The 25,206-nt window shown below is 54.2% G+C and overlaps 6 protein-coding genes across 6 annotated transcripts; 2 read left to right on the plus strand and 4 right to left on the minus strand.

The window, feature by feature from the left end:
• Positions 1-8: 8 nt before the first annotated feature.
• Positions 9-1,766, minus strand: J4E78_006443 (uncharacterized protein; the record flags this gene model as incomplete). The annotated part of the gene is made up of 6 exons (XM_049367055.1): positions 9-73; positions 130-246; positions 424-787; positions 990-1,564; positions 1,614-1,671; positions 1,719-1,766. 6 exons carry the CDS (start codon positions 1,764-1,766, stop codon positions 9-11), a joined length of 1,227 nt encoding a protein of 408 aa, XP_049220802.1.
• A 730-nt stretch (positions 1,767-2,496) lies between these two features.
• Positions 2,497-4,758, plus strand: J4E78_006444 (uncharacterized protein; the record flags this gene model as incomplete). Its single annotated transcript, XM_049367056.1, has 2 exons — positions 2,497-2,596; positions 2,645-4,758. The coding sequence occupies 2 exons, from the start codon at positions 2,497-2,499 to the stop codon at positions 4,756-4,758; spliced, it is 2,214 nt and encodes a 737-aa protein (XP_049220803.1).
• Positions 4,759-7,894: 3,136 nt separating this feature from the next.
• J4E78_006445 (uncharacterized protein) lies at positions 7,895-8,888 on the minus strand (the record flags this gene model as incomplete). The annotated part of the gene is made up of 2 exons (XM_049367057.1): positions 7,895-8,631; positions 8,723-8,888. The coding sequence occupies 2 exons, from the start codon at positions 8,886-8,888 to the stop codon at positions 7,895-7,897; spliced, it is 903 nt and encodes a 300-aa protein (XP_049220804.1).
• A 3,813-nt stretch (positions 8,889-12,701) lies between these two features.
• J4E78_006446 (uncharacterized protein) lies at positions 12,702-18,267 on the plus strand (the record flags this gene model as incomplete). The annotated part of the gene is made up of 4 exons (XM_049367058.1): positions 12,702-12,899; positions 12,951-13,039; positions 13,091-14,031; positions 14,537-18,267. 4 exons carry the CDS (start codon positions 12,702-12,704, stop codon positions 18,265-18,267), a joined length of 4,959 nt encoding a protein of 1,652 aa, XP_049220805.1.
• A 139-nt stretch (positions 18,268-18,406) lies between these two features.
• J4E78_006447 (uncharacterized protein) lies at positions 18,407-21,709 on the minus strand (the record flags this gene model as incomplete). The annotated part of the gene is made up of 3 exons (XM_049367059.1): positions 18,407-21,310; positions 21,370-21,610; positions 21,705-21,709. The coding sequence occupies 3 exons, from the start codon at positions 21,707-21,709 to the stop codon at positions 18,407-18,409; spliced, it is 3,150 nt and encodes a 1,049-aa protein (XP_049220806.1).
• Positions 21,710-22,522: 813 nt separating this feature from the next.
• On the minus strand, positions 22,523-25,165 carry J4E78_006448 (uncharacterized protein; the record flags this gene model as incomplete). Its single annotated transcript, XM_049367060.1, has 1 exon — positions 22,523-25,165. One exon carries the CDS (start codon positions 25,163-25,165, stop codon positions 22,523-22,525), a length of 2,643 nt encoding a protein of 880 aa, XP_049220807.1.
• Positions 25,166-25,206: the final 41 nt, after the last annotated feature.

A 25,206-nucleotide genomic window follows, 5' to 3' on the forward strand; every position in this document is an offset into this window, starting at 1 on the left:
GGGTCTGTTTACTTGAGCTGGGCGAAGAGCTTGGGGGCGGCGCATTGGGACGCGCAGTGGGCGAGGTGGAAAACTGGGATTTGTGTTAGAGGCTGTGGACAGGTGATTGGAGGTGGGTTGTTGACGTACATTCTTCAACGCAGTCCTCGCTGGCCTTGCCGTCGTTCTCGATCTGGCCTGTTACCCGTTGGGCGCACTCGTCGTAGTGGTGCTTGGGGCCGTGGCATTCCTTCGACTCGGCGCATTCTGCATGGGATGGTTAGTCACTGTTCCGTCTGCAGTGGCGCTGTGTGTCTGGTATCGGGCCCTGTCGGATACGGTGGGCTTCTTATCGACACGTCCGACCAAAGCCGAAGCGCCCCAGACACGCAATTGATGTCTCAGGCCGCTGAATTGCCATATTCGTAGTCCGGGATAACTCACCCTGCTCAAGCTTCTCCTTTGGGTCGGGCTCCTCCTCGTCCTCTTCCTCCTCCTCAGGCTCATCCTCGTCATCGCCGCTCGGCTTGTGTCCCTGCTCGCCCGAGTCGCCGCCCTTCTTCGCATCCTGCTTGTTGACCTCGGCCTCGTCGCCGCTCTCCTCGTCGGTGCCGGACGCAGGCGTCTGGGTGCTGGTGCCACCTTGGACGGGCGGTTGGCCCTCGGCGTCGGCCGAGGGGTGGGAGAAGGTCTCCCAGACGTCGGAGAAGAAATCGGTGATACCCATTGTGGTGGCTCCGGGGCAATTGGGGGTCCTCGAGTGTGGGTGCGGGTGGTAGCGGAGGTGTTGGGCGATGGGAAACGAGAGCTGCGAGAGGTGTCATGCCGGGATCGCGAAAATGGGCGGTGCACGGGCCAGCGAAATGGTTAGCGGCGTCATGTAATTCTGAGCCATCTCAGTGGTCTCTTCACTTTGCGATATCGTCCGCCGTGTCTTCCTTCAACAATGTTGTTTTCATATTGTAGTAGAGACACGACTAGTTTCTATGCTTCTTGAACGCCTCCTCCACGCTAATTCCGCCGCCCACATTCGCAATCACCCTCTCGTCCGCCTCGATCAGCTTCGGTAGTAGATCGAGCAGTTCGTCTACTTTGCCCTGTGGCACCGCGACCACGCCATTCTCGAACGGGTCGATCATGATGATGTCGCCGGCTTCGACCACCGTCTCGCCAATCTTCACGGGTACATTGTGTGCATGAAACTTAGTCTCGGCCCCCGCGCCGATGACAGACGTCGCTTTGGACCAGATGGGCAGCTGCGTCTGGTTCAGCGCAGTGATGTCCCGCACGCGACCGTCGACTACGATACCCTCTGCACCGAGATGCTGCATGCGAGCCGCCATGATCCCGCCGACGACCGCGCACGACTGCCCTGGAGGCTGGCTGATGACTACAATGGTGCCGCTCTCGGTGTAGTCTGCATATGGTCGGGAGTCTGCGAGATTGGAAGCTGGAATGCTGTCCGCCATCTTGGGAGGGCTCGGGAACGACTTGGTCGCTTTCGGAATCATGAGGAAGGTCGACGCAGGCGCGAGGACCTTTTTAAGCTCAGGCTTGGGAATGCTGGCTGTATGAAGCAGCGGCCCTGACGAGGTCAATGACTGATGTGACACATTGTCTTCAATTGATCGTACTGATATCAGCGAGGAAACCCGCGCCTGGTACGTGTAGCTTCAGTAGGCCATCAGCGAGCTACAAGAGTTTAGCTACGGATCTGGCTATGGAGAGGGTAAGCGTACGTCACATGCTGCGTATTCATATAGCTTCTTCCATCTGGGTGATGCCATTGTCGTGGTTCTGTAGTATTGATCGCGAGACAATGTATATGATCTAGACGTGCAGCGCGGCAAGCTACGAGGCTCTTTACCCCGCCAGCCGAGGTGCGCCGCGACTATGTCTTCTCCAACATGGAACTAAACGACCCCGAGTGTCGCATGCGTGACCCCGGATGTAGACTTCGCAGTCGATCAGACAGTCGAGATTGATCGGTTGCACTTGCTTCCTCTACGTCATCGGCCAATTGCATCAAGCCCTGGGGCGCGTCACGGAAGAAGACATTTCTGTAGCATGCTGCACTTGAACGGACGCGATAACAAAAATGCATAATATCCTACAAGACGACTATGTGATGAGTCGTGGCGGTGAATATGAGCCAGATGGTGGCGCAAGGTCGAGTTCCGCTGTATCGCCAAGCACACGACAGATGCAAGGGTCTCGGAACTTAGATGCATCTCAGCACTGGCCCATTCTGCCACTTTCCATAGACGTGACGAGTAGCTTTCCGTGGCCTCTCGCCGCCACGCCCAATCCACCGCCCACGCGCGCCTATTCCTTTTCGTTCATCTGGTACTAGACATCGTCACTGCGGCCTCTGCGCTGCGCATTCTTCGCCATGGCCCTCCACGCGGCCGGCGCTGCCCAGGTGCGTTTTGCCACGAGTTCCGACATCGCGTCATTGAACCCCTACTGACTGAGATATAGAAGGTCGCTTCTGTCACGTCGCAACTGTCGCCCACCATGTCTACCGTCCTGCGCTCCCCGTGGCACGCCCTGGGCCGCATGCCCACGGCTGCCGGCGTCAGGCAGCTCACTACCGCATCTTCGTCTTCATGTTCAGGTCAGCTGCAATGAGGCACAGTTGGGGCACAACACTGACACTCTGCAGTACCGCACGTCGGACTATGCAATTCCCTCGCCATGACATCGCCCGTCGCTGCCCTCAGGGCCCGCCAGTTCTCTTCCATGTCGCGCACCGGCCCTCTCTCGCACCTCCGCCAGCTGACCAAGCCCGGCATGCTCGGACTCAGCCTCGTACAACAGCGCTCGCTCTTCGGTGGCCCCTCTCAGGAACAACTCGCTCGCCTCGAACAGGCTGCTAATGCCAGCCCTACGAGCGCCTCCGCCCAGGCTTCCTTCTACTCGGCTCTGCTGCGCGGCAACTACCACCAGATCATCATCGACCGGTACAACACAGGACGCTTCGCCACCAACTCTACAATCGACAAGATGTACAACAACGCCTTGGCAAAGACGGGACAGGACGGCGGCGAACACTCAGGGCTCACTGCGAACCAACGTCAGGCGATTACCCAGGCCATCGGCGCAAACGCTGGCGGTGCTCAGGTCGCCAAGACTAGGGGCGGTGCTGGCGTCAAGGCCGACCCCGTCTACGTCGTTGTCGAAGAGTCTCTGATGAATGTCATCTTTAAGTGGGTCCGCTGGATCTGCGGTTTCGCTCTGGCTGCCTACGTCTCCCTGATCCTCATCACTCTCTTCGTCGAGACCAGCGGCGTCCTCAAGAAGGGCGTTGGCGGTAAAGAGAACGCCGAAGTCCGCCCCGAGCAGCAGAACACCCGCTTCAGCGATGTCCACGGTTGCGACGAGGCCAAGGAAGAACTCACCGATGTCGTCGACTTTCTCAAGAACCCAGACAAGTACAACAAACTCGGCGGCAGACTCCCCAAGGGTGTACTCCTCGTTGGCCCCCCTGGTACTGGTAAAACTCTGCTTGCTCGTGCTTGCGCAGGAGAGGCCGGCGTTCCCTTCTTCTACATGTCCGGTTCCGAATTCGACGAAGTCTACGTTGGTGTCGGAGCCAAGCGTGTCCGCGAACTCTTCACTGCTGCTCGAGGCAAGGCGCCTGCCATTGTCTTCATCGACGAACTTGATGCCATAGGCGGAAAGCGTAGGTCGCGCGACGCCAGCTACCACCGCCAGACCCTCAACCAGCTTCTCAACGATCTCGACGGTTTCGACCAAAGCAGTGGTGTCATCTTCATTGCTGCCACCAACCACCCCGAGTCTCTCGATGAAGCCCTGCTTCGCCCCGGACGCTTCGATCGTCATGTCCAGGTTGAACTTCCTGATGTAGGTGGCCGACTGGCTATCCTCAAGTACCACACTCAGAAGATCCGCCTCTCTCCCGATATCGACCTTTCTACCATTGCCCGTGGCACGCCTGGATTCTCCGGTGCAGAGCTGGAGAACGTCGCCAACTCGGCAGCTATCCGTGCTTCCAAAATACAGGCAAAGTTCGTCTCTCTCGACGACTTGGAGTGGGCCAAGGATAAGATCAGTATGGGCGCAGAAAGGAAGAGCCGCTCCGTACCGCTCAAGGACAAGATTCACACCGCCTACCACGAGGGTGGCCATGCGCTCGTCGGTCTCTACAAGCCTGGCTTCAACGATCTGCACAAGGCGACTATTCTTCCCAGAGGTCACGCTGCTGGTATCACCTTTTTCCTTCCGGAAGAAGAGGGCCACCACACTCGCAAACAATACATACGCCAACTGCAGGTCTCTCTGGGCGGCAAGATCGCCGAAGAGCTTGTATATGGTGAGGAGAATGTATCCACCGGAGCTTCTAGCGACATTTCCAACGCAACGAGAATAGCGTACATGATGGTCACTCAGTGCGGTTTCTCGGAGAAGCTTGGCAACGTCGACTACAAATCTAATTACGAGATGGTCGCACCCGAGACCAAGCGAATCATCGACGACGAGGTGCGGAAGTTGATCGATGAGGCAAGAAAGGATGCGAAGGAGCTGCTGCTATCGAAGCGCAAGGAGCTCGACAGATTAGCCGATGCACTTGTGCAGTACGAGACGCTGGACAAGAAGGAGATCATGAAGGTCATCAAGGGCGAGGACCTTCCTGGCCGGCTGAAGGCCTTGCCTGACGCGCCCATCAAAATCCCAGATAACCCACTCCCCACGGCAATAAGACCAAGGGGTGATGGTGGTGACGGCCCAGAACCTCCCGCTCCCATACCTGCGTAGTTAGCGGGATGGGAATGATGGATGTGCATGAAAGCACGTTGTTTACGAGGTGAATGGCGTTCGTTCGACCTCTTCCCTCTCGTTGGAGGGTTTCGCTTCATTGGTCATGTACAATATTAGGAATACTTTAGCTTAGCGAATAGAGCGAGCTATTGACCACGACGCGCCATTGATCGTGGTGAAAGCTGTATGCGGAGATGATGGAAAGAAAGAGGTAGACTGATGATAGTAAGACAGCAACGAGGAATGAGAACAGACACATCAATACAAGGTGCTGCCGATCCAGATGAAGCGGCTAGGTACGCTCTTAGAGGTCTTACACCCCAACCTTTGTGAATTCAACCAGGTAATCGCTAACGCGATGTATTCACTCATGTCACCAGTTTGAAGACCAGCTTCACCTGGCGATGAGCAAATGAGCAGTGGCGTAGTTCTGAGACCATTCCTCTTTAGTTCTGCTCTTCAAGATCGCGAAACAAGAGCAATCCACCATGTACCTCCGAGCTTTAGCAATCACTGCAGCCAACTCAACTTCTTCACGATCACTTCTACGGCTCCAGCCCCGTACTTCTATTCGACCTTGGAATTACAACATGACCAGCTTCCGTAACAATCGGACTACGCCTTCAGCATCGCGCAACATCACCGGCATTGTCGACAAGTACGCGTCACCGGGTTCAGGTTCATCACTACCGGAATACTCGCGGCGGTCGTATGATCCTATTCTAAGCGGTCGTGGACACGGTGATGTCAGCATGTCTTCCTTACCATCACCATCGCCATACCCCCTTTCAAACTCCAGGCGAGCCTACCTCCATCAACATCAAGCAAACTCCACGCATTCAGGCTATCTCGACCGCGCCCAACTTTTCGGTCGTACACCTATTCCTATCCAACAAATCGCACGTCGCGCCCGCCCTCCTTCAACCTCGAACGAACGAAACATACGAAAGCGATCCTCGCGTACCCCTACGGGTGAGTGGGCGGAAGCCGGCCTTCCTGAGCCGCCTATCGAGGCGAGTAGGGTTAGCGCGGGGAATGCTGAGGGTTTGATTTGTACGCCTAGTGGTATAACTACTCTTGATGTTGAGGAGGATACGCCGGGGCGGTTTTCGCCGACAGCCCGGACGCCTACTGGGAGTAAGATAGAGCCTGCTGAAGATGCGTTAAGGGAGCAGTTTGAGAAGGGTAGGGTAGAGCTGGCTAGGGATCTTGCGTGGCGAAGTAGTTCGAATAGGAAGTCGAAGTGGGCTGGGAGGGGTTTTGACACGGAGCGTGAGGGGCATGTGTCTTCTAAGACGCCTTCTGTTGCTTCTAACGAGGAAGAGGAGGAGTTTGGGTATGTGGATCCGGCGAGTGTTAGGGATGTTCTTGCGCGGGTGAACGCGAGGGGGGTAACTGGACGTCCTCAATCGCTCTTCGATGGTTCGCAGCGTATGAGGAACAGCGATGGGCCGAAAGACAGCTATTTCGATGTGGATGTTCCGCGCCGCAATAGGAATACGCTCATCACCGATTCATCGGATGCAGACATGGCTTTGCCAAAACTTCCGGATCGCCGTGTCTTTTCGAAAGTACAGCGATTAGTCGCACCACCGCCGTCCACGAAGACGCCAACTCGTCGAAAGCACCCATCTCCAGCTATCAATCGAACTGAGCTTTCGTTCTCGCCTATCATGACTGCCATCAACGTGGCTCCCCAGCCAACACGCCATGATTTCGATATCACGCCCGTTTCCACCGATCTCTCCTTCAGCTCCTTCAGCTCCATCACAACAACAATATCTCAACCACCTACTCCTCCACGTAACCGCACCGGTCTCACCTTCTCCTAGGCTACAGCGATTATTTACTGCTGCATGGCTATAACAGCATCACACCAAGCGCTCCTTGGACTCGGCGGAGATATTACTGCTATGGACTTGATCGTGGGTCTTTACGGGGCTTTCCTTTTTGGTGTCGCCATATGTGTGGCTCTACAAGTGCTGTTAGGTGCTGGACTGTGGTAGGTGCCGGGGGACGTTCTGTGATGGTGCGGGCGGGGGCGAGGTTTTGTACGTGAGGTTTTTTTGGGAGGGGTTTGAAGATGGAGTTTGAGAGTCTCGCAGTCAAGTATAGGTGCGCATTATGCATGCTTTTTGAATGACGGTATAAAGAAACCTTGGAAGGTTGTTGTTAACTAAGCGACAAGTTGTTTCGACAACTTTAAGGGACATGATGTAGATATGGGGAATGATGCGCACTACGGTATAGTGAGTAGCTATGTAAGGTTCATGTTGATCGTTGATATCATTCCGTACCAAACCAATAGCCTCTCATGATGTGCGTGAATAAATCGATTTGAACATCAAGATGTTCGCGACCATCACTCCACTCCACTCAATAACCCTTCACCAAAATTTCATGCCGGTACCACATCCACATCCCATCCCCGGTCCCCTCTCTCTCCATTCCCAGTCACCCCTGCGGCCTCCTCCTCCCCTCCTCCGCCTCCCGATCCCCCATCAACGACTCATCCGCATCCCCATACTCCATAACACGCCTCCGCGCCTCCCTCGATATCGCGTCGTTCTCTTCCTGCACGCGACGGCGCTCCGCTTCAGCCCGCGCCTCGATAAGATCCTGGACGTAAATCGTGGCGTCGGTGAGTTTGGTGATGATGAAGTTTGCGATTGCTCGCGGGGAGCCGGGGCCGTTGCTGTCCATTGTGTTTTGGAAGGTGTTGTGGGGTGTGTGGGTTGAGTGAGGTATGTGGGATATGGGGGATATGTGAGATATGTGCGATTAAGTGGTGCAGAGAGTAAGATTTTGAGAGATTAGAATGAGGGAAGGCTAGGGATGTATGGTGGTTGTTTTTGTTGCGGCGATGGTAAAGAAGGGAAGAGGTGAATTGTGCCTTCACCTGCTTCCCATGGTACGTGGTGGACCCTTATCCGCCTTCCACGTTGATATGTCTAACCTGCTGATGCGTCGCTTCGCGAAGTTCACTACCGCATTCACATTCCATTCCAGCCTTGGAATGCGCCCGCTGACCTTCACTCGTTGTGCTGTCCGGATTTGGTGCCCACATAAGCGCAGTACTGGCAGGTTGAGACGAGCGTTACCCTTTATTTCTTGTTATACATCCTCTCCGCTCTTAAAACACCATAGCCCCACCATCAACAATGATATCCGTCCCATTAATATACCTCCCCGCATTACTACACAGTAAGACCAACGGCCCCGTAAGCTCCCACGGATGTCCCATCCTCCCCATCGGATTCCTATCATTCCAACTCTTCCTTGCCCTAATCAATCCATCCCCATCATTCAGTATCGTGTCCATATACCCCGGGCTCAGACAATTAACCCTAATACCATAGCTACTCCACTCTGCCGCCAGACTCTTCGCCAGCGACAACAGCGCCGTCTTGGACGAGTTATACGCGCATTGCGGCTGAGGGTAATTCGTGTGATGCGCAGATATACTCGCCGTAAACGTAACACTACCCCCCGTGCCTTGCGCACGGAATTGCTTCGCAACAGCCTGTGCGCACAAGAACGACCCCGTAAGATTGATATCATGGGTGCGCCGCCACTCATCCGCCGCCATCTCAATCGCGTGTGTGCAGCCTACGACGCCGGCGAAACAGCAGAGCATGTCTATGCTGCCCAGCACTTTTACGCTACTTTCTACGGCTGAAGCAATGGCGTTCTCGTCGCGGACGTCGACGGCTTCGGTTATGATGCGTGCGTGAGGGAACTGGGAGTGCAGTTTCTTGACGCTTTCGAAGGCTTGGTCGGGGTTCATGTCCCAGAGGGCGAGTCCGGTGGCGCCGTGTTCGAGGAGGGCGGCTGCGGCTTCGAGGGCGAGGGTGCCGGCGCCACCGGTGACTATAGTCATGGTGGTTAGTAAGATGGTCTTGGTGTGGGGTGTGTGGATGGGGATGAAGAGGGCGAGGTTACCCTAAAGGCGTTCACGTACTGATCGCGTTGCCCTTGACCTGGAACCTATACTGCGCTCTCTCTGCGGTGGAAAGGTTCTCTGGTGGTGGCTTAGGTGCTGTGAGAGGGTTGTCTGCTGTCGACAAGGTCATCTCTGGGAGCTGTCGGTTGACGAGCGCGGCGCGGTCTTCTGCGTCTCCTGCCATTTTGATTGGATATTTCGCGACGATGAATTGAATGAGACTCTGTGGCGTATGATCTGGCGTATTGGGACTTCAAGATGCCGAATCGGCCTTCTTATGGACGCGTTCGGACGACAGAGGTCCATTTGTTCGGATTGTTGGTGGAGCGCGCCCAGCTCGAACATGACGTCGGAAAGGGTCCGCCCCACCAGCTCGTCAGGAAGGTGTGCCGAGCGCGGGGTGAACTGCGACACCACAACCTTCGTTTCCACGGTGTTGATGTGCGACCATCGAGCGTATATCCATGCGCCTCAGCGACTCGCTCGCAGCACTGTTGTGTTCAGACGCAACATTCCCACAAGTCGCGATGTGCGCACCCGATCCGATTTAGCGATTGCACACAGCGCAACATGTGGAGCGACTAACCACTGAAGGGTGAATGCTTTCATCAATATGGTCGCTCAGTACCGGCATTCTTTTTCACACAGAACCGATAGTGGTTGTGAGTGGATTCTAATCACTTCGAGCATGTAACCCACTCAAGTGTGGGAACAGCAGTCACCGCCATTGTTCATCTTGATCAGTTCAACCATGAAATACTCATCGCAACCAACCCCGTCAACCCTCGAAAGGGACTTCGGACCGGAATGGTCCGACCGCCTTCGCACAACCATCCCATCCAACTCAGAGCTGATGATCGTCGAACAAGAAGCATGGAAGGATCAAGCACATATGAGAGATGATACACTAGCCGACCCAAGACCTGTTGACCCATGGAGGCTATTTACTCCACCGGGGACGCCTGGGCAAGAAGAAGGATATTTAAGAGAAGTGGCGGACGATGGGTTTACGCTCGTACAGAAGTACGATGCCACGAGTTGGGCGCTTGTCAAATACGACTACAATTTCGAAGCTTTCGAGAGAGTCAAAGCGCATCGATTGCGCTGTAGTCTGGAAACGCAAAACTTTGCGAAGAAGATTGTGTGGTATGTCTTCTTAGCTGTCCTGGTTCATGGGATTTGGACGCACTGGAATGAGTCGGAGAAGCGCGGCATGTGCGACTGCTATTGCCCGTACTGTATCACAACACACGAATAATATTTGGGTTTGCTGGACGGAGTCGGATGGAATGAGACAATGTCTGCAATGCTTTCCCAAGCATATCATGAGCCGACCGCGATGTCAGAAAGATATGTGGCCTTCTTTACGCATTCTTGTACGTGCTGGTACTTAAGTAGACGATGAAGTCGCTGTGTCCGCGTGAAATAACTTCTTTGATTCACCGTGATGATCCGTCAGTACTGACTTGACAGCAACTCCGTCCCCTACCGCGCAGCGCGCAATGCAGCTAAGATGTGGGGTCTCCACATCGTACCTCCCACTAGCGATAGCCCGATCTGCATCATGAAAACGTACAACCACCCAGCTGACCATCCGCTCCCCGATCATGACCGGCAGGTCCGGGCTTTTTCCACCCATCTACTTGCGACCCTTTCCAATCCCATCCAATGGCAAATGGCTCCGACCTGGTAAAACGCGGTACCAAAAGAGCAAGAACGCGGCACGGGTCAGTACAATCAACCGCACACCACACAAACTACAACAACAACAAAACACTAACCCGCATCCCCCAGCTGCATCAACTGCAAAGTAAAAAGACGCAAATGCGACGAAACGAAACCCACATGCGGTCGCTGCAGCAGCAAGAACGAAAAATGCAACTGGGCTTCTCGCCTCACCTTCCGGGCCGAGAACGCGCTGGGTATCGGGCCATCATCGCTGCATCGCTTGCCAGAACGACCGCCTGCACGGTTTAAGATAAAGGATGTGACGGAGGAGGTTATACGCGACTATCAGAATTACCATCCAGTAGTGGATGATCTTGATGTACCAGACCATTTCGATCATGAGCGGCAGACTCCGACTTCTGGCAACATATCGCCAGCTACAGCCGACGATCAGATACCACAGCATCAAGCTCACACTCACACATATTGGCAGACCAACACCCCTTTCTCGGCTGCAGAAAGTGGTTTGGATACGCTCCAGTCGTCCCAGTATGTCCCTTTACCCACTCCAGGAGACATCGAATCGATTTGGCACAGTCCTGGCACGACTACGTATCTAGACGACAGCGTCTTCCTACCAGGCTCAGCGTATCTCGATGCGCATTCCACGTTCCGGAGCCATTTGATACAGGAAGTGAGATCTAATGTGCCGACGAGGGAGGTTACACCTGATGCTGCGCGTGTTGGACTGGGCTGGGGAGGGGTGCAAGGAAATTATGCTGAAGATGCAGCTAGGCACGTTACGGAAACCTCTCTTGACGCCACTACTGTTAACGAGCCGGATGCCACAAACATCCCACCACCCCAGCTATCCGCAGAGGAAGAGTTTGAACTATGGAAAAACTGGCTCGACGAAGTAGCACCCTGGATCGATAAATTCGACCCAGAGCGGCACTTCCAACGCACCCTACCCATCATGGCGCGCTCACACGACCACTTGCGGTACTCGATGCTCGCGCTCTCAGCCCGCCAAATAGAGCGGAAGAACAACAGTAAACACACCTCGCGCAGTCTAGCGCTCTACCAAACCGCCATTCAACTCGTACTACCACAACTACACACCCGCAGCACGCCGGTAATAGCATCATGCGTTGTGCTATGTGTACTCGAGATGCTGAGTAGTTCGGCGAAAGCGTGGCATCAGCATCTAGATGGATGTGCGCATTTGCTAGAAGCTGTGGGAATTAATGGGTTTAGTGGTGGTGTGGATCAAGCGCTGTTTTGGTGCTTTGCTCGCATGGATGTTTGTGGCGGGCTTATCGCGTCGTCTAAGACGCTGATACCGGTAGAGCATTGGGCTTCATCGGGGATGGGTCTCGATGCCGACGTGGACCGTTTCCGTTCTGTTGGCGACTACAACGTCTACGCGTGCGAAGCCGTGTATCTCATCGCCCAGATCCTCGATTTGCTGTCTTTCCATTCCAACCTAGCCGGTCGCGTGGGCGTCACACCACGCTTGCCCACAGACACAGATACTGCATACACCGCTCGTTGGACAAGACTCTGGCACCACATATCCACATGGTACACCACGCGTCCCGCAGAAATGCTTCCCATATCCACATTCACCCCACCCACCTCCCCCTTCCCACGTCTCCTCTACACCAACCCCGCCGCCATGTCCGGCACCCAACTCCACCACACCGCCTGCATCTTGATGCTACGTCACAAACCTCCCAACACCACCGTTACACCTAAACCAAACTCGATCTTCTGGCACGCGCGTCAGATTTGTGGGATCTCGATCAGCAATGATGATCATGCTGCGTGGACGAATGCGATCCAGCCGCTGTGGATTGCGGGGCAGTGGATGAGCCATGAGAGTGAGCAGAAGGCGATTTTGGGGTTGTTGGAGAAGATTGAGAGACTCTCGGGGTGGAGTACGAAGTGGAGGGCGGAGGATTTGAAGGAGTTTTGGGGGTAGTGGAGAGGGTTGATGTGAGGCTGGAGTTCAGCCTGGTCTTTTGTAGTGCATGTGGTGGCGGTGTTACGCGAAGCCTTGGGTCGTTTGCCGCTGGAGGCGCATTTGGTATCCTCGATGGGTGAGGCTCCCAATCACGTTCGACGAAATTGGAGGCAGAAATTCAGCTTTCGAAGCTTAGTGTCCAGTCGTGAAAGCCTCTCGTGTTCACGGGCTTGGCGGCATCTTCCGGCCCCCCATGTTCAGCCTCGTGGCCTGGTCTATTATGTTAAAAGCTTTGCTGTTGCCAGGTGTTGGGATGGCCTAATTCATATCGGCATAGCCTTGCTGTAATTCGAATCCGCCGAAATGGGCAACAGCTTCGGTTTCCTGAGAGGCGAAAGCGGAAGTGGGTTTCAGTTCAACGTGGTTGAAGCCTGCAAGGCTGAAGATGTAGACCTCGCTCAGGCTTGTAGCCTGACGTTTGGTGCGGATCGTGACCTGATAGCGATTGGCAATGTTACAAGGGGAGCGATGGTGCCGCAGCCTGGTATAGCCGGGATCGGAGTAAGTCCAGGTTGCTGATCGCAGACATTGTACGTGAGCTAACGTCGCTAGATCTGGATCGCGATGGTACTGTTCTTTGTTGTTGTCGCGATATCTCTCATCTTTGTCCTTATCGAGCTCTGGTCCAGAGCAGATGTCTCGTGAGTAGCTCGAAGCGATTGCTGGATAAGGCTAATCGTCAACGCAAATAGTCAATTCAGCAGCGCCTTCGCGAGTCTCAGGGACAAACCCAATAACAAGACTCCCGGAAATCCGAACGCGGATCCGACATGGAAAGACAAAGTGCGCGCAGCTGGCCGAACGTTCGTCTTGGGCGTTGCAGACACCCAGACTATCTTCGTCGGAGCTTTCCTTCTCGGCTTTGCTGGCCGGAGCAAATGTAAGCTGACAAGTTACCACTTTACAGTCGCCGTCAGTCAGATGATGATTGCGCTGTCCGTTCTCACCTTCTCCATCGCTCTGGTACGGACGTACTGGCGTAATCCACTTGCAGCCGCTTTTCGACTAATTCTCTCGGTTGGGGCCTTCATCGGTGTCGGATTGACCATCTTCAGGGAAGCCAACTATGCCCCGTATGACGCGCTCAAGCACTCGAGCCAAGACAGCGCCATCCTCCTCCCAGTAGCATGTATGCTAGAGATGGACCTACGATCAGCAGCAGAAGAGCAAGCACGCCAGAACCAAGCCAATCTCGGTTTCGGAAACGCAAAAGCCTGGCCACCTGAAAGATCCATGTACATAGTCCTCGGCGTCGCTTTCATCGCCGCCCACATCTCAGTCCCCATCCGTTTTGCCGAATCCAAGGACCGCGCGCCAAAGGTGTGGACGGAGAAGCGGGCCTTCGTCACCTTGATCTACTGGATCTTGGTGTTGCTCACACCCATCGTGACGTCGATGTTTTGCTGGTTCCGCGTATACACAATGCGCGAGTGGGTAGCTGGTTCTGGGTGGATGGAGGATCCGAATACGGAGATGATAGTGTGGGATTCGGGACAGTTGATTGCTATGGGCGTGCTTATTACGGTTGTCATGAATGTGCTTACTGAGGCGAAGGAAAGGGAGAAGAAAGACGCGAAGAAAAAGGATGAAACGGATGGAGAGGCTGGACTAGAGTTGCTGCCGACCGCGTATCGTGGGTATGAGTATTAGGGTGCACGCGTCTTGAGATTGGTGGAGTATGGCGAGCGGCTTGGAGCCAGGAAATGTGACGACATGATCGATGATGAACCTATCTCTGCATCGTGTCGGTTTTTGCGCGTCGTTAGAAGTGAGTTTCGTTTGCGCATGAATTGTGACATTGTGTTGGTGATGGTGAAGAGTGGGCGCGTCGCGATTTCAAAGCGCGATGACGGCACCAGAGTGCACGGACTCTCGGAGGTTGCGGCGATGTCGACCACTGTATGGTTGTCTCCATTACCACCACCATCGCCGCCCGAGACACGCAGAACCCGGTCGAAGGCCTTACGTAGCTTGCGCCTTCTATATACGATTCACGACACCGAGTGCACCTCTTTCCCTACGGATGGGCACACCACCACATCGCCCCCAACTGATCGCTGCCTTGGCTGGTGCCGTGTGCTTTCACTATTACCGTTATACAGCGACATATTCACACCTAATCTAATACCCCCCTGCAGACCCACCCACCACCGAGAGCGTCAGACCCTATCTAAACACATTTGCCCTACACATACACCGATTCAACGTCTCGCATTGGCCGCTTCAACGCCCCGCCACCATGTTCACGAGCTTCACCGGCAACACGCGAAAGGCGCGCCAAGTCAACCTCGGCGGCAAGAAGACGAATCCCTTCGGCCCTCCCGGCTCCGGCGCCGGTTCACAAGCCGCCCTCGACCGCGCACAGCAAGAGCGAGCCCAACGGCAGCGGGAACGAGACACGCTCAATGCGGCCAAGCGGATACAGAAAGTATGGCGGGGTCACTCGGCCAGGAGAGATGTGGCTGACGAGCTACGGGGCGCATGGGACCGGGTAGAAGACGCGAACGGCTCTTCGAGGGCGGCGACATATGACACGGAGGAGGAAGCTCTTGCCCAGCTACAACGGCTGCTTCGATTCGCATCGTCACGGAGCGATGATGATCTGCGACGGATACAGCACTATGCATCGCGGCAGATGGAGACAGTTAAGAAGTTGGGCATCACATCCAGCGGGCCATGGCCGTGGGCATACCTAAGGCTGGAGCGCATCCTACTCGTGGCCATAGAGCGGCAGCTTCAGAAGCACGCGCCGATGCAATGGAATCAGGTTGGGGCCTCTCTCACCGTCTTACAGTTCCTCGCCGACCAGATACCCGCCGAAACGTCCCAGAATGCCGAGCATTACTACCGCACTCTTGCACGCGTCGTGGCCACCTTCACCCCAACACTCGAAACGCAGAGCGAAGGATTGGAGATAAGTGACACCATAGTCAGGGCAGCCCTCTCGCCGATGACGCGGGTCACTGGCTACACACTGGATGCTTATGAGGCTTTTGGTATACATTTCCTGACCCTCCCACTATTAGGCTCGGACTCAACGTCACCACCATTACAAAAGTTCCGCGACTCGCTTGCCGACGCCATCAACTACAAACTACTCGCAAACGCATTGGCGACACTTTCCAAGAGGGCAGGACTGCAAAGCAAATCCGAGCTGAAGAACACATCAAGTAGACTACGTTTACTAGGAAACTTTATCTACTTCCACCGCTACGCCCACAACTTCGACACCCCCGAAGCTTATGCTGTTCACAAAGACTTTGTAGCCGTCGTATCGGTTCTGTTGAACTCTTTACCAATCAACATTGTAGATGATGATCATCCAATCGCCGAGCTTTCCGAAGACGACGGTGCCGACCAAGACTCTAGCGCCGTGTCGAATTTCTTGAAAGAGCAAGTCCGCTCCCTGGTACATCAGGAGGGTATTGGAAGTCTGTTGGCCGGATCATCACAGTCAGCGGAAGCTTCAGATGATGAGAAGGTCGAAGAAGCCCGGCAGCTTGCAAACTACGCGCTTGCATTACTTCGCTTTTTCCCTCGTCGCGGTGATGAGATACGAATGTGGCTCTACATCGGCCCATCAGAGGCGTCTGGCAAGAGCGCAAGGAAGCTTCCAGCGATCAAATACTTCTGGGAAGCATCAAAACGATCATCGGTCTTTACCACCATCTTCAGGGACTCAAGGGCAGCTATTGGACTCTTGAAGCCGAAAGCTTCAAATCTGAACAACTCTGACCGCCCAGGGACGTCCGGGCTAACGCAGCATGGCTTCTGGCAGCCAGCACAACAACAACTTGATCGCGACGCAGTCACAACCGACGAATGGCGGGTCATCCTGGTATTCCTTGAACTATATACCTTTGTACTCAAAGTCACCGACGACGAGGAGTTCTTCACCTCGGGGCAGAAAGACATCTACTCGGGCCAGATCCGCGACAGCGGCTTGCCTCTAAGTGAAGTGAAGGATCTGACGACTTTCCTGAAGAATTTGGGCTTCACACTTTACTTCAACGCAGTAGACATTACAACCTCGGAAGAGGACATGGGAGGCAATAACAGAAGTCTTAGCTACTTCAATCCTGGAGTCATGGACAATCAAGCCCAGAAAGAGCATGCTGAGCCATCAATAGGTGGTGTCGCAGGCTTGAGGATAGATTACGTGAAAGGGCTCGTCACTGGACTACTTCGTATGGTATACGAGCGTGACTCGCGACGCAAGTTTCTGCCTTCGGACCACTGGCTCATGGTCTCCCGCTTTGACATGACGGGGTTCATTCCGGCTGTAGTTGAGGAGGAAGAGTCGCGGCACAAGATCCAAGAGGAAGACGCGGAAGATCTTGACGACTTGGAAGAAGAAGAATTTGACGATACACCACAACTCATCGGCACGAGTCGCACACAAACACAACGACGCTTGGAGAAACTACAACGGCAGCAGCGCAAGGCTTCGCGGAGACGGTACCTACAGGCTGTCGCGCCTCGTCTTGAGATCTTGCAGAATATGCCTTTCTTCATACCCTTCACCACACGCGTTCAGATCTTCCGCGAGTTTGTCAAACTAGATATGATCAAGCGACGAGGATCTGCAGATCCTGAGTTCTGGCGGTTCCGGACTATGCAGCAGCCAAACGCACGCAGCCAACTCGAGAAGCACACGGCTAGGATCAGAAGAGAGAACGAGTTCGATGATGCTTTTGAGCAGTTCTATGAACTAGGCCAGGGCTTGAAGGAACCAATTCAAATCACCTTCATGGATCAGTTTGGCGCCCCTGAAGCTGGTATTGATGGTGGTGGTGTTACGAAGGAGTTCCTCACCAGCGTCACCAGCCGAGCGTTCATGCCAACTGAATACATCGACATGTTTGTTGAGAACGACCAACATCTTCTGTATCCCAATCCCGCCGCAGTCGAAGAGCACAAAGAGGCTCTCCGGCAAGCCGGCATACGCGAGGGTTCACAAGAGTACCGTGCGCAGATCACTGAGCTGCTTCAACGCTACGAATTCCTAGGTCGCATCATCGGCAAATGTCTGTACGAAGGTATCCTAGTCGACGTCAACTTCGCACCCTTCTTCCTACGCAAATGGGCACTAACCGGCGGCACGGGCTCCGCGCCCAACGAATCCGGCTACCGCCCCACGCTCAACGACCTCCGCGATCTAGACGAAGAGCTATACCAAGGCCTGCACAAGCTCAAGACCTACCCTGGCGACGTTGAAGACTTCTCCCTCAATTTCACCGTCACCGACACCGTCATCGTCGACCACACGACCTCGCCCAAGAAAACAAAAGCCATAACCAAGGACCTCAAGCCCGACGGCTCAAACACCCCCGTCACCAACCAGAACCGGCTTGTGTATATTAGTTACATGGCGCGCCACCGGCTGCAAAACCAACCCTACGCCCAAACCACGGCTTTCCTCCGCGGCCTCGCCACCATGATCCAACCCTCCTGGCTCTCCATGTTCAACCAATCCGAACTCCAGACCCTCATCTCCGGTACGCGTACGTCCATTGACATCGAAGACCTGCGCCGCAACACCATCTACGGCGGTACGTATGTCATCGGCGACGACGGACTCGAGCACCCGACTATCCAGCTCCTGTGGAAGGTCATGAAGGAGATGAGCGATGATGAGCGCCGTGCGGTGCTGAAGTTTGTGACTAGCACGCCGCGCGCCCCGCTGCTGGGGTTTGGTACGCTGAATCCGAGGTTCAGTATTAGGGATGCGGGGAGGGATCAGGATAGGTTGCCTAGTACGAGTACGTGTGTTAACCTGCTGAAGTTGCCGATGTATGAGGATGAGAGGACGCTGAAGGAGAAGTTGCTGTATAGTGTTTTCTCCGGTGCTGGGTTTGATCTGAGTTAGGGTGTGGGATGGCGGATGGCTAAGGTTGTGGAAGTTGATAGATTTGCATAGCATGGTATTAGGAGAGCGATTATGGAATAGAATCGCATGATGCGTGTATATCATTCGACTACCGTTAGCAGATCCTGCGGCCGCGAAGCTAGAGTTCTCGTGTCGTGTCCAAGCTACTATACGAAATCAATGAACCGTTGCGACTGAAAACAAGCAACGAAAGGACCGCCGCGAACAACATGAACACAAGCCCAAGCCACTTCCGAGTTTTGCTATCGGTCTTCTTCCATTCCGTTGCGAGTATAGTCTGAGCCTTGTCATACTTCGTGTTGAACTCGTCTAGCTCTTGCTGGGTGCTATCGCTCTTTGCGCTTGGTGAATTTGCGGCCACCACTCTATAATGAAACACTCGGAGCAAGTCTCGGACCTCCGAAGCATTTATGTCAGGATGTAGTCGGAGCTCGCGATCATTAAGGAAAGCAAGGCACAAGTCCATTGTGTTGTTCGCGTTCTGAGACCAGTATGATGGTTCGATTTCACTATCCAGGCACAAAACGAACGTCTTCCAGCACCTCCGTAGATCCATGCGTATTACAGCTTCGGCATCCAAATCAAGGATTTGAAGAATTGCAGTGACCGCTTTTGTTCCTGATCCGTCTTTGCGCATAAAATCCGTTGTCAAGTAGTACCGTATGAGTGCACAGGTCAGCGTACTTCGTTGTTGGGGTGTGATGGATTCTTCCCACGAGGCTTTGTCGGCAACATAGAGATAACAGCCAAATTGCATGGCAAGACTCAAGAACGCAGGGTTCCGCTGGTTATCATGACGCTCGTATCTCCCTGTATTGGCATTGGTTTGTTGTTGTTCGGCGAATCGTTCGAATGTCATGTCTCTCGCTGCGGTCCATTCGTCGTCTAACGCTCGCTTTTTGAACTTTGTCGCCTTCGCCCAGTGAAGCCTCATAGTCTTTTCCATATCGTCCAGTAAAGCCGTATAGGGACGAAGGTTACGTTCTTCCAGGAAGCTGGCATACATGAGTCCTTGCCGCAAGTTCGCAAATGAACGGTCGGCGTCCGCTACAACCGCTCTTTCGGAAGGCAATGCCTTCATTTCGAGCAGGCATGCAGCGAGTAGAGTCAGATCGATGTTGAAGTTAGAGCCAGCCTGTGCCTTCAGTAGGGCCCATATCTCATCAGAGCGGCAGAAGTCGATTGCAGTTTTGTGGTGGAACTCGACCCATGCGTCCATCAAAGACGAGCCTCGTTCAGCGATATTGTCTTGGCGTGTGACTTCAAGCAAGCCTTTTGTATGGCCATTGATCCTTCTATCCATCCACGAGCATAGGGATCGTCGCTTGTTTGGCGGCATGATTCGCATTTCCTCGGTGATAGCCTTTTCAGCAGTAGTGTCCTCTTTGTCGGCTAGAGCTAGTTGAAGAAGGCTCATTGGCTCGGAACTTGGTACTTCTTTGCTCCTCAGCATTATGAGAATCATCCGAGCCGTACTCTTTTGCGTTGCCGGGTCTAGCGAGCTGAACATGCGCTTATACATTTCGTGGAGGTCCGGGGGGAGCGAGTCGAGTTTGCGTTGCAACGTAGATGCCGTCTCACCATTTTGTAGTCCTTCTAGAATCGAATTAAGCGATAACACTACCCAGAGAAAAACGCCGGCTGACATGTCGCATAGGCCACGAACCAAGGTTGAGCGGAGCTCTGGATCCAACTCTTCCATGTCCCTTAAACCCCGAGAGTGATCTAGCCTGTCAGAGACGAACTTCATCATGTCTTGATACGTCAGGTCTTGTAGCCGAAGCTGAGGCATGTTTTCGAAGGCGTCATTGAACGCTACTAAGGGTCGGCTCGACAGCACCAGCTTCACGTTGTCGTAGGAAGACAGTGTTTCGAAAACACGAATGAGTTCACCGTGATCTCCAGAGTACTCGTCCAGTCCATCAATGAAAAGGCAAATTCTGAGGCCTTTGGAGTTTCCGACCAGTAGATGAAGAGCTTCTATAAGCTCTGAGAGCGTCCAGGAGAGGCTCAACTCACGTCCTGCGACGATCTCTGTGCAGATTTCGGGAAAGACGGACGGTATGAGCCGTGGACATAGCGAAAGAAGCGTGTGCAGCAGGCCTCGTAACAGACCTTCGTGTGATGATTGCAGGGTATGTCCGGCCGCCCAAAAGAAGAACCTAGCCTGCAGCAACGTAGAACCACCTCTCCACGAGTCGAGAAGTTCAGTGGTTGTAGAGTTTGAGTAAATGTACTTCATCAAGGTAGACTTTCCGCTTCCGGCCTTTCCTGAGATCCAGTACAAACTGTTTCCGCTACGGAGCCACTCCGCGAAGTCGGACCAACGACGGTCTTTTTCGGGTGCTTTAAATATCCACTCGTATGTGTCACGATGAGCTATGGCTGTATCGCTGAATCTGCTTTGTAGGCCACGATAACTGAGCGCGGCTAAGACTTTGGTCGAAAGCGGCGAGAATCGCTCGTTGGAGACCGTTTCCACAGGCTCTGTGTTGGACTGATCTCTGAACGTGATCACACGCTCGATTGAGTTGCCAGGGGCCGAGTCTTCTTGGGCGGCAAGTGCGAAATGTTGGTCGGCGACTGAAAGCGTGGTGCCATCTTCAAGCCCCAGAATCACGCGGAGCACTTTCTCTCTCCTAGTACTTTCGCTCTTGTTTTCAGGATCCGCCCTAAGATCGCGAGGTGACGCCGATGGTTCTGAAGAACTTTGTGTGAACGTCAAGATCTGCACAATGCGATTGCTCGCCGTCTCGAGACTATCAAGGCGCTGAGTCACTTCTGACGAGTGTACATCCGTCTTCGCGTTGAGCAGGGCAAGGAGGCGTAACGAGAGGTCCTGTTGATAACCTTCAAGCCTTCTGACAAGCCCTTCGATTTCTCCTTTCTTCAGGATAGTCCGAAGCGCAATGTGGAAACTTTTCCATGTAGATTGTTTATTCGCTTTTGGGATGAGTTCCTCAAGATATTTGATGATTTCCGTCCCGACTTCAGAGCAACCTGCAATGATGCGGTCAAGCGCCTTCAACAATTAGCATCTTATCTGCGAATGCAGTTACACGAGCTGGATATAGAATGTACCTCATATTCATCTTTGAGCGAGTCTTTACGACCGCTGATTGGTGCACGCAAGCCATTGACCCAGGATTTGAGTTCCTGCGCTCTGTGCTCGATCTCTGAAACGCCGATGGTGGTGCCTTCCTGATGAACATCGTGGCCGAGGAGTACGACTTTGACAGTGAAGTCGATAAATGTCACAATAGACGTCGCGATGGAGACTGCGCTAATGGGATCCATCGGAATGATCAGAACTGATGACGGGCTGAGAGATCGGCGTATTCGCGCAAGGCCGGAGCCAGTCTTTATGTGAACATTACCGCGCGAAATCAAGAGTAAGCACTGGAATCGATGCCAACGCCATGCGGCCAGGCTGAGGTGTCAGGCCCCGGTGGAAGGTGCATTGTGTAGTGATTCCGACCTATCACACTACCGGCACAGAGCTGGCAGCTGAAGTGGCGGGGGCGAAGCTGCAGCTGAGGGCTGAGCAGCGCGCGCACTGCGTCGGCGTGAGTATGCCTACCGTACACCTGGTATCGAGTAAACCAATAATCATTCCTTGAGGAATTTCTGTGAATGCGTGATGATGAAAGTGGGCGATTTGGAGCTCAGAATCGTGGTCGAAGCGAGGGCGCAGCCTGCAGGCGCGACGCGGGACGTCGCCACTGCCCACATCTGACGAGCGACCCACGACTTCCGAAATCGATGTGTATCCATCCAATCAGGTCCTCTCGGGAAAAGAGGATATTCGCCAAAACAAGAGCTTGTTCTCACCTGTAATCGTGCTCGACTCCTCTGTGAAGCCCGATAAAACCCAATGCCATTAGGTACAATACTTTCAAACCAGCACGATAGACTGTTCACGCAATGTACTGTCCCGGACCGCTTCCCGTGCATATCCCCGAGACGCCACCAAAAGAGCGTCGATAGCAACTCTCGGGCTTTGTAACTAGATATGTAGGACTTTAGACTGCAGGTTTGGTTGCCCGATGGCTTTGACCACACCATCGTCTGACGATGTTGGTTGCTTTTGCACAGGATTAACAAATGTACAGTAGAGGTTGCGGAATCGAGTACGTTGTTATCCATAGCGATAGACATATTCTTTATGTTGCCCTTACAGCTGATGACATTGCTATCCAACTCAATCCCATCCATAACCCACCCCGCCACCGCTCTACTCATCATCCCCATCCCCATCCCCATCCATCCCCGGCGGCAACGGCGGAATACTAAAATCCTCCAAACTCGCCCACTGACTACTCCTCCACCCCCCAGCAGCATGCGTCGCTTGCGTCATCCCAAACATAGGACTACTCCACCCCTCACCCTCCGCAGCAACCTTCTCCGGACTGGGGAAGCTACTCGGTATAAACAACGGCGGCGGTTTCCCCGGCGAGATATTCGGCTGAGAACTAGCGATACGATGCGGTGTTGTGTGCGTGCTGGAAAAGTGCTGGGTCCGCTTACGTCTGGGTGTGCGCTGCGTGATCTTATCTACGGTTGTGGCTTGAGAGGGGTGGTAGCCTGATGGTTGGTGGGTTGAATGAGGTGCTGTGTTTTGGTTTTGGGGGAGGCGGGGCGTTTCGTTGTAGCTGAATGCGTCGGGGGCGGCGCGCATGCTTGAGGAGTCGGGGGCTCGGGCGTTTACGTATTGCGAGTAGGAGAACCATTCGTTGTGAAGTTGCTGTTCTGCTTTGCTGGAGTGGGACTGTTGGGTTTCGTGGTCGGGTGAGGGTGAACGAGGGACTTGGATGGATTCGCTGTTTAGATCTGCGGACTGGTGGATGTCTGTTGAGGTGGACTGCGGTACGTGTGCCTTGCTTGATCGTGGAGGAGTTGGGTCTGGCGGTGGGGCGTCTTCTTCTTCTTCCGATGAATCGTCGTTGATGACCATCGGTGTGGATGGGCAGGTTTCTTGAATGAGGTCCTCAATGACTGGAGGGGTGGAGCGGAGCTGCTCTTCTGGTAAAGGTAGTTCTCCTTCACTACTCGTGGTAGCCTCGCTCTTGACTGGCCTCTCTTCATTCGTCGGATTGGACGGGACTGTGGGCAATATCGTTGCGTCGTCGTCCTCGTCATCCTCGTAGTCGTCATCGTCATATCCGGGCTCCTGCTTAACAGCGACGGACTCGGCTACAGTAGAGGACGATCTGCCACTCGACTGCTTTTGCGGGTCGCCAAGTTCGGGAGAAGGTTCTTGGTCACCTCGGAGCTCAGGTAGATCGCCTGATTCTTGTGATGATGCCGAATCCTCCATAGCTTCTTCTTCGTTTGCATCGGCACATGCCTGATCGATCCTGTCAAGTACTGCCTGGGTATCAGCGCCAACGGTCTTCCCAGTCGCAGCTTCACGGCGCCCGGAAGAAGCTTGCGCATCCCCACCTCCGCGACGTCCAACAGCAGGCAGGTCTTCTTCTATGACACCATCATCCTCGTCTTCAGAGTCTTGTATCGTACTCTCAAACTTCCTCAGTGTTGGTGGTGGTATAGGCGTCTTTGAGGGCATCTTAAAAGCAACCTGCTTGCGTTTCGAAGGTGTCTCTGGTGCAAGAATTGGGTTGTCCGAACGCTGCTTGAGAGGGGATCGATGTAGCTTTTGTGGAGAGACTTGGGTCGATAGTGGTGAGTCGGCGGGTGACTGAGAGGAGGGAATCTCGCGAATACGGCGTTTCTCTGGAGTCGATAAAAGGCTGAAGCGGGCTTTTCGGGTCCTGGCCAGTCCTTGCGGCGCATAGAAAGCTTCTTCCGTGTCTGCGACTCTTGGTCTATTTCCTCGTCTCGTCGTGCGGGTCGTTCTTGTGACAGGCGCTTCGATAAATTGCGTCGGTTTGTAGCTGTCTTCGCAGTCGTCGTCCATCTCGTCTTCCACTGACTGCATCACTAACTCCGGGGTGTCTTGAGAATTCGGTGTGGGCTCTTTCTTTATGTGTTCGTCCTCTAGGCTCTGCTCCACATCGTTTCCAGCTTCATTTGCACCGTTGTCCGCTCTAACACGATTCCCCTCCACACGATAAAGCCCCTGTTGGGCAAGGCGCTGCGCAACAGCATCGCCGTAGGTCTGACTAGCCCTGTGTTCGGCCTCGAAATCGCTCAATATCTCGTCTAGATCCTCATCTGACATTATCTCCTGCGGCCGCATGCCTGGTATCATCTGCGTCAACGTGCGCTGCTTCCTGTCGCTCTTTGCTTCGCTTTTGCCACGCCCACCCCAACTCAGTCGCGAGCTCTGTTTTACGGGCTTGAAGCTGGGCTCTTCGTCGTCGGGCAAAGGCTTTCGTCCATCGACCAGTTGTGTCATTGTTGACTGCCGCCGTAATGTGCGCTCTCGGTTGGTCTTGGTGGCTGTCGCATTGCCGTCGTCATCGGATCCGGCTTCGACGCGCCTCGAGCGGCGAGGGTTCTTAAGCGTGGCTGCCGTCCGTCGGCGTTTAAATGTAGGCTGCACCGGTTCGTCCTCTGCATTATCTTCCTGCTGCACCCCATCGCTGTACCGGTTCTTCCCCTTCCTCTTCGTCGTCCTCACAGGCTGCCGTTCTTCTTCCTCGTCCACCTCGGCCTTGATCAGAACGCCTCCGTCTTCCAAATCCTCTTCCAAATCCGTGTCGCTGTCCTCATCCGAGTCAGCGACAACAGGAGTACCCTGCCTCCTCATCTTATCCGGCAGGAAGACCATTTGCCGCTTCCCATCGTGTACCGGAGTCGAGCGCCGGCGCACAGTCTTGCGCTTGTGTGGAAAGAGCACCTGCTGGGGCGCTTTCTTGGAATAGTAGACCTTGTAGTCGGCGTCTTGGTTGCTGGAACGCGTCTTGGGCGTCATGGTGGGTGGGTGGAGCAATCGATAAGTTGGGGCGTTGGAGC

This window comes from Alternaria triticimaculans, assembly GCF_023758025.1.
Source record: "Alternaria triticimaculans strain BMP 0046 chromosome Unknown scaffold_9, whole genome shotgun sequence".
Lineage (NCBI taxonomy): Eukaryota > Fungi > Ascomycota > Dothideomycetes > Pleosporales > Pleosporaceae > Alternaria > Alternaria triticimaculans.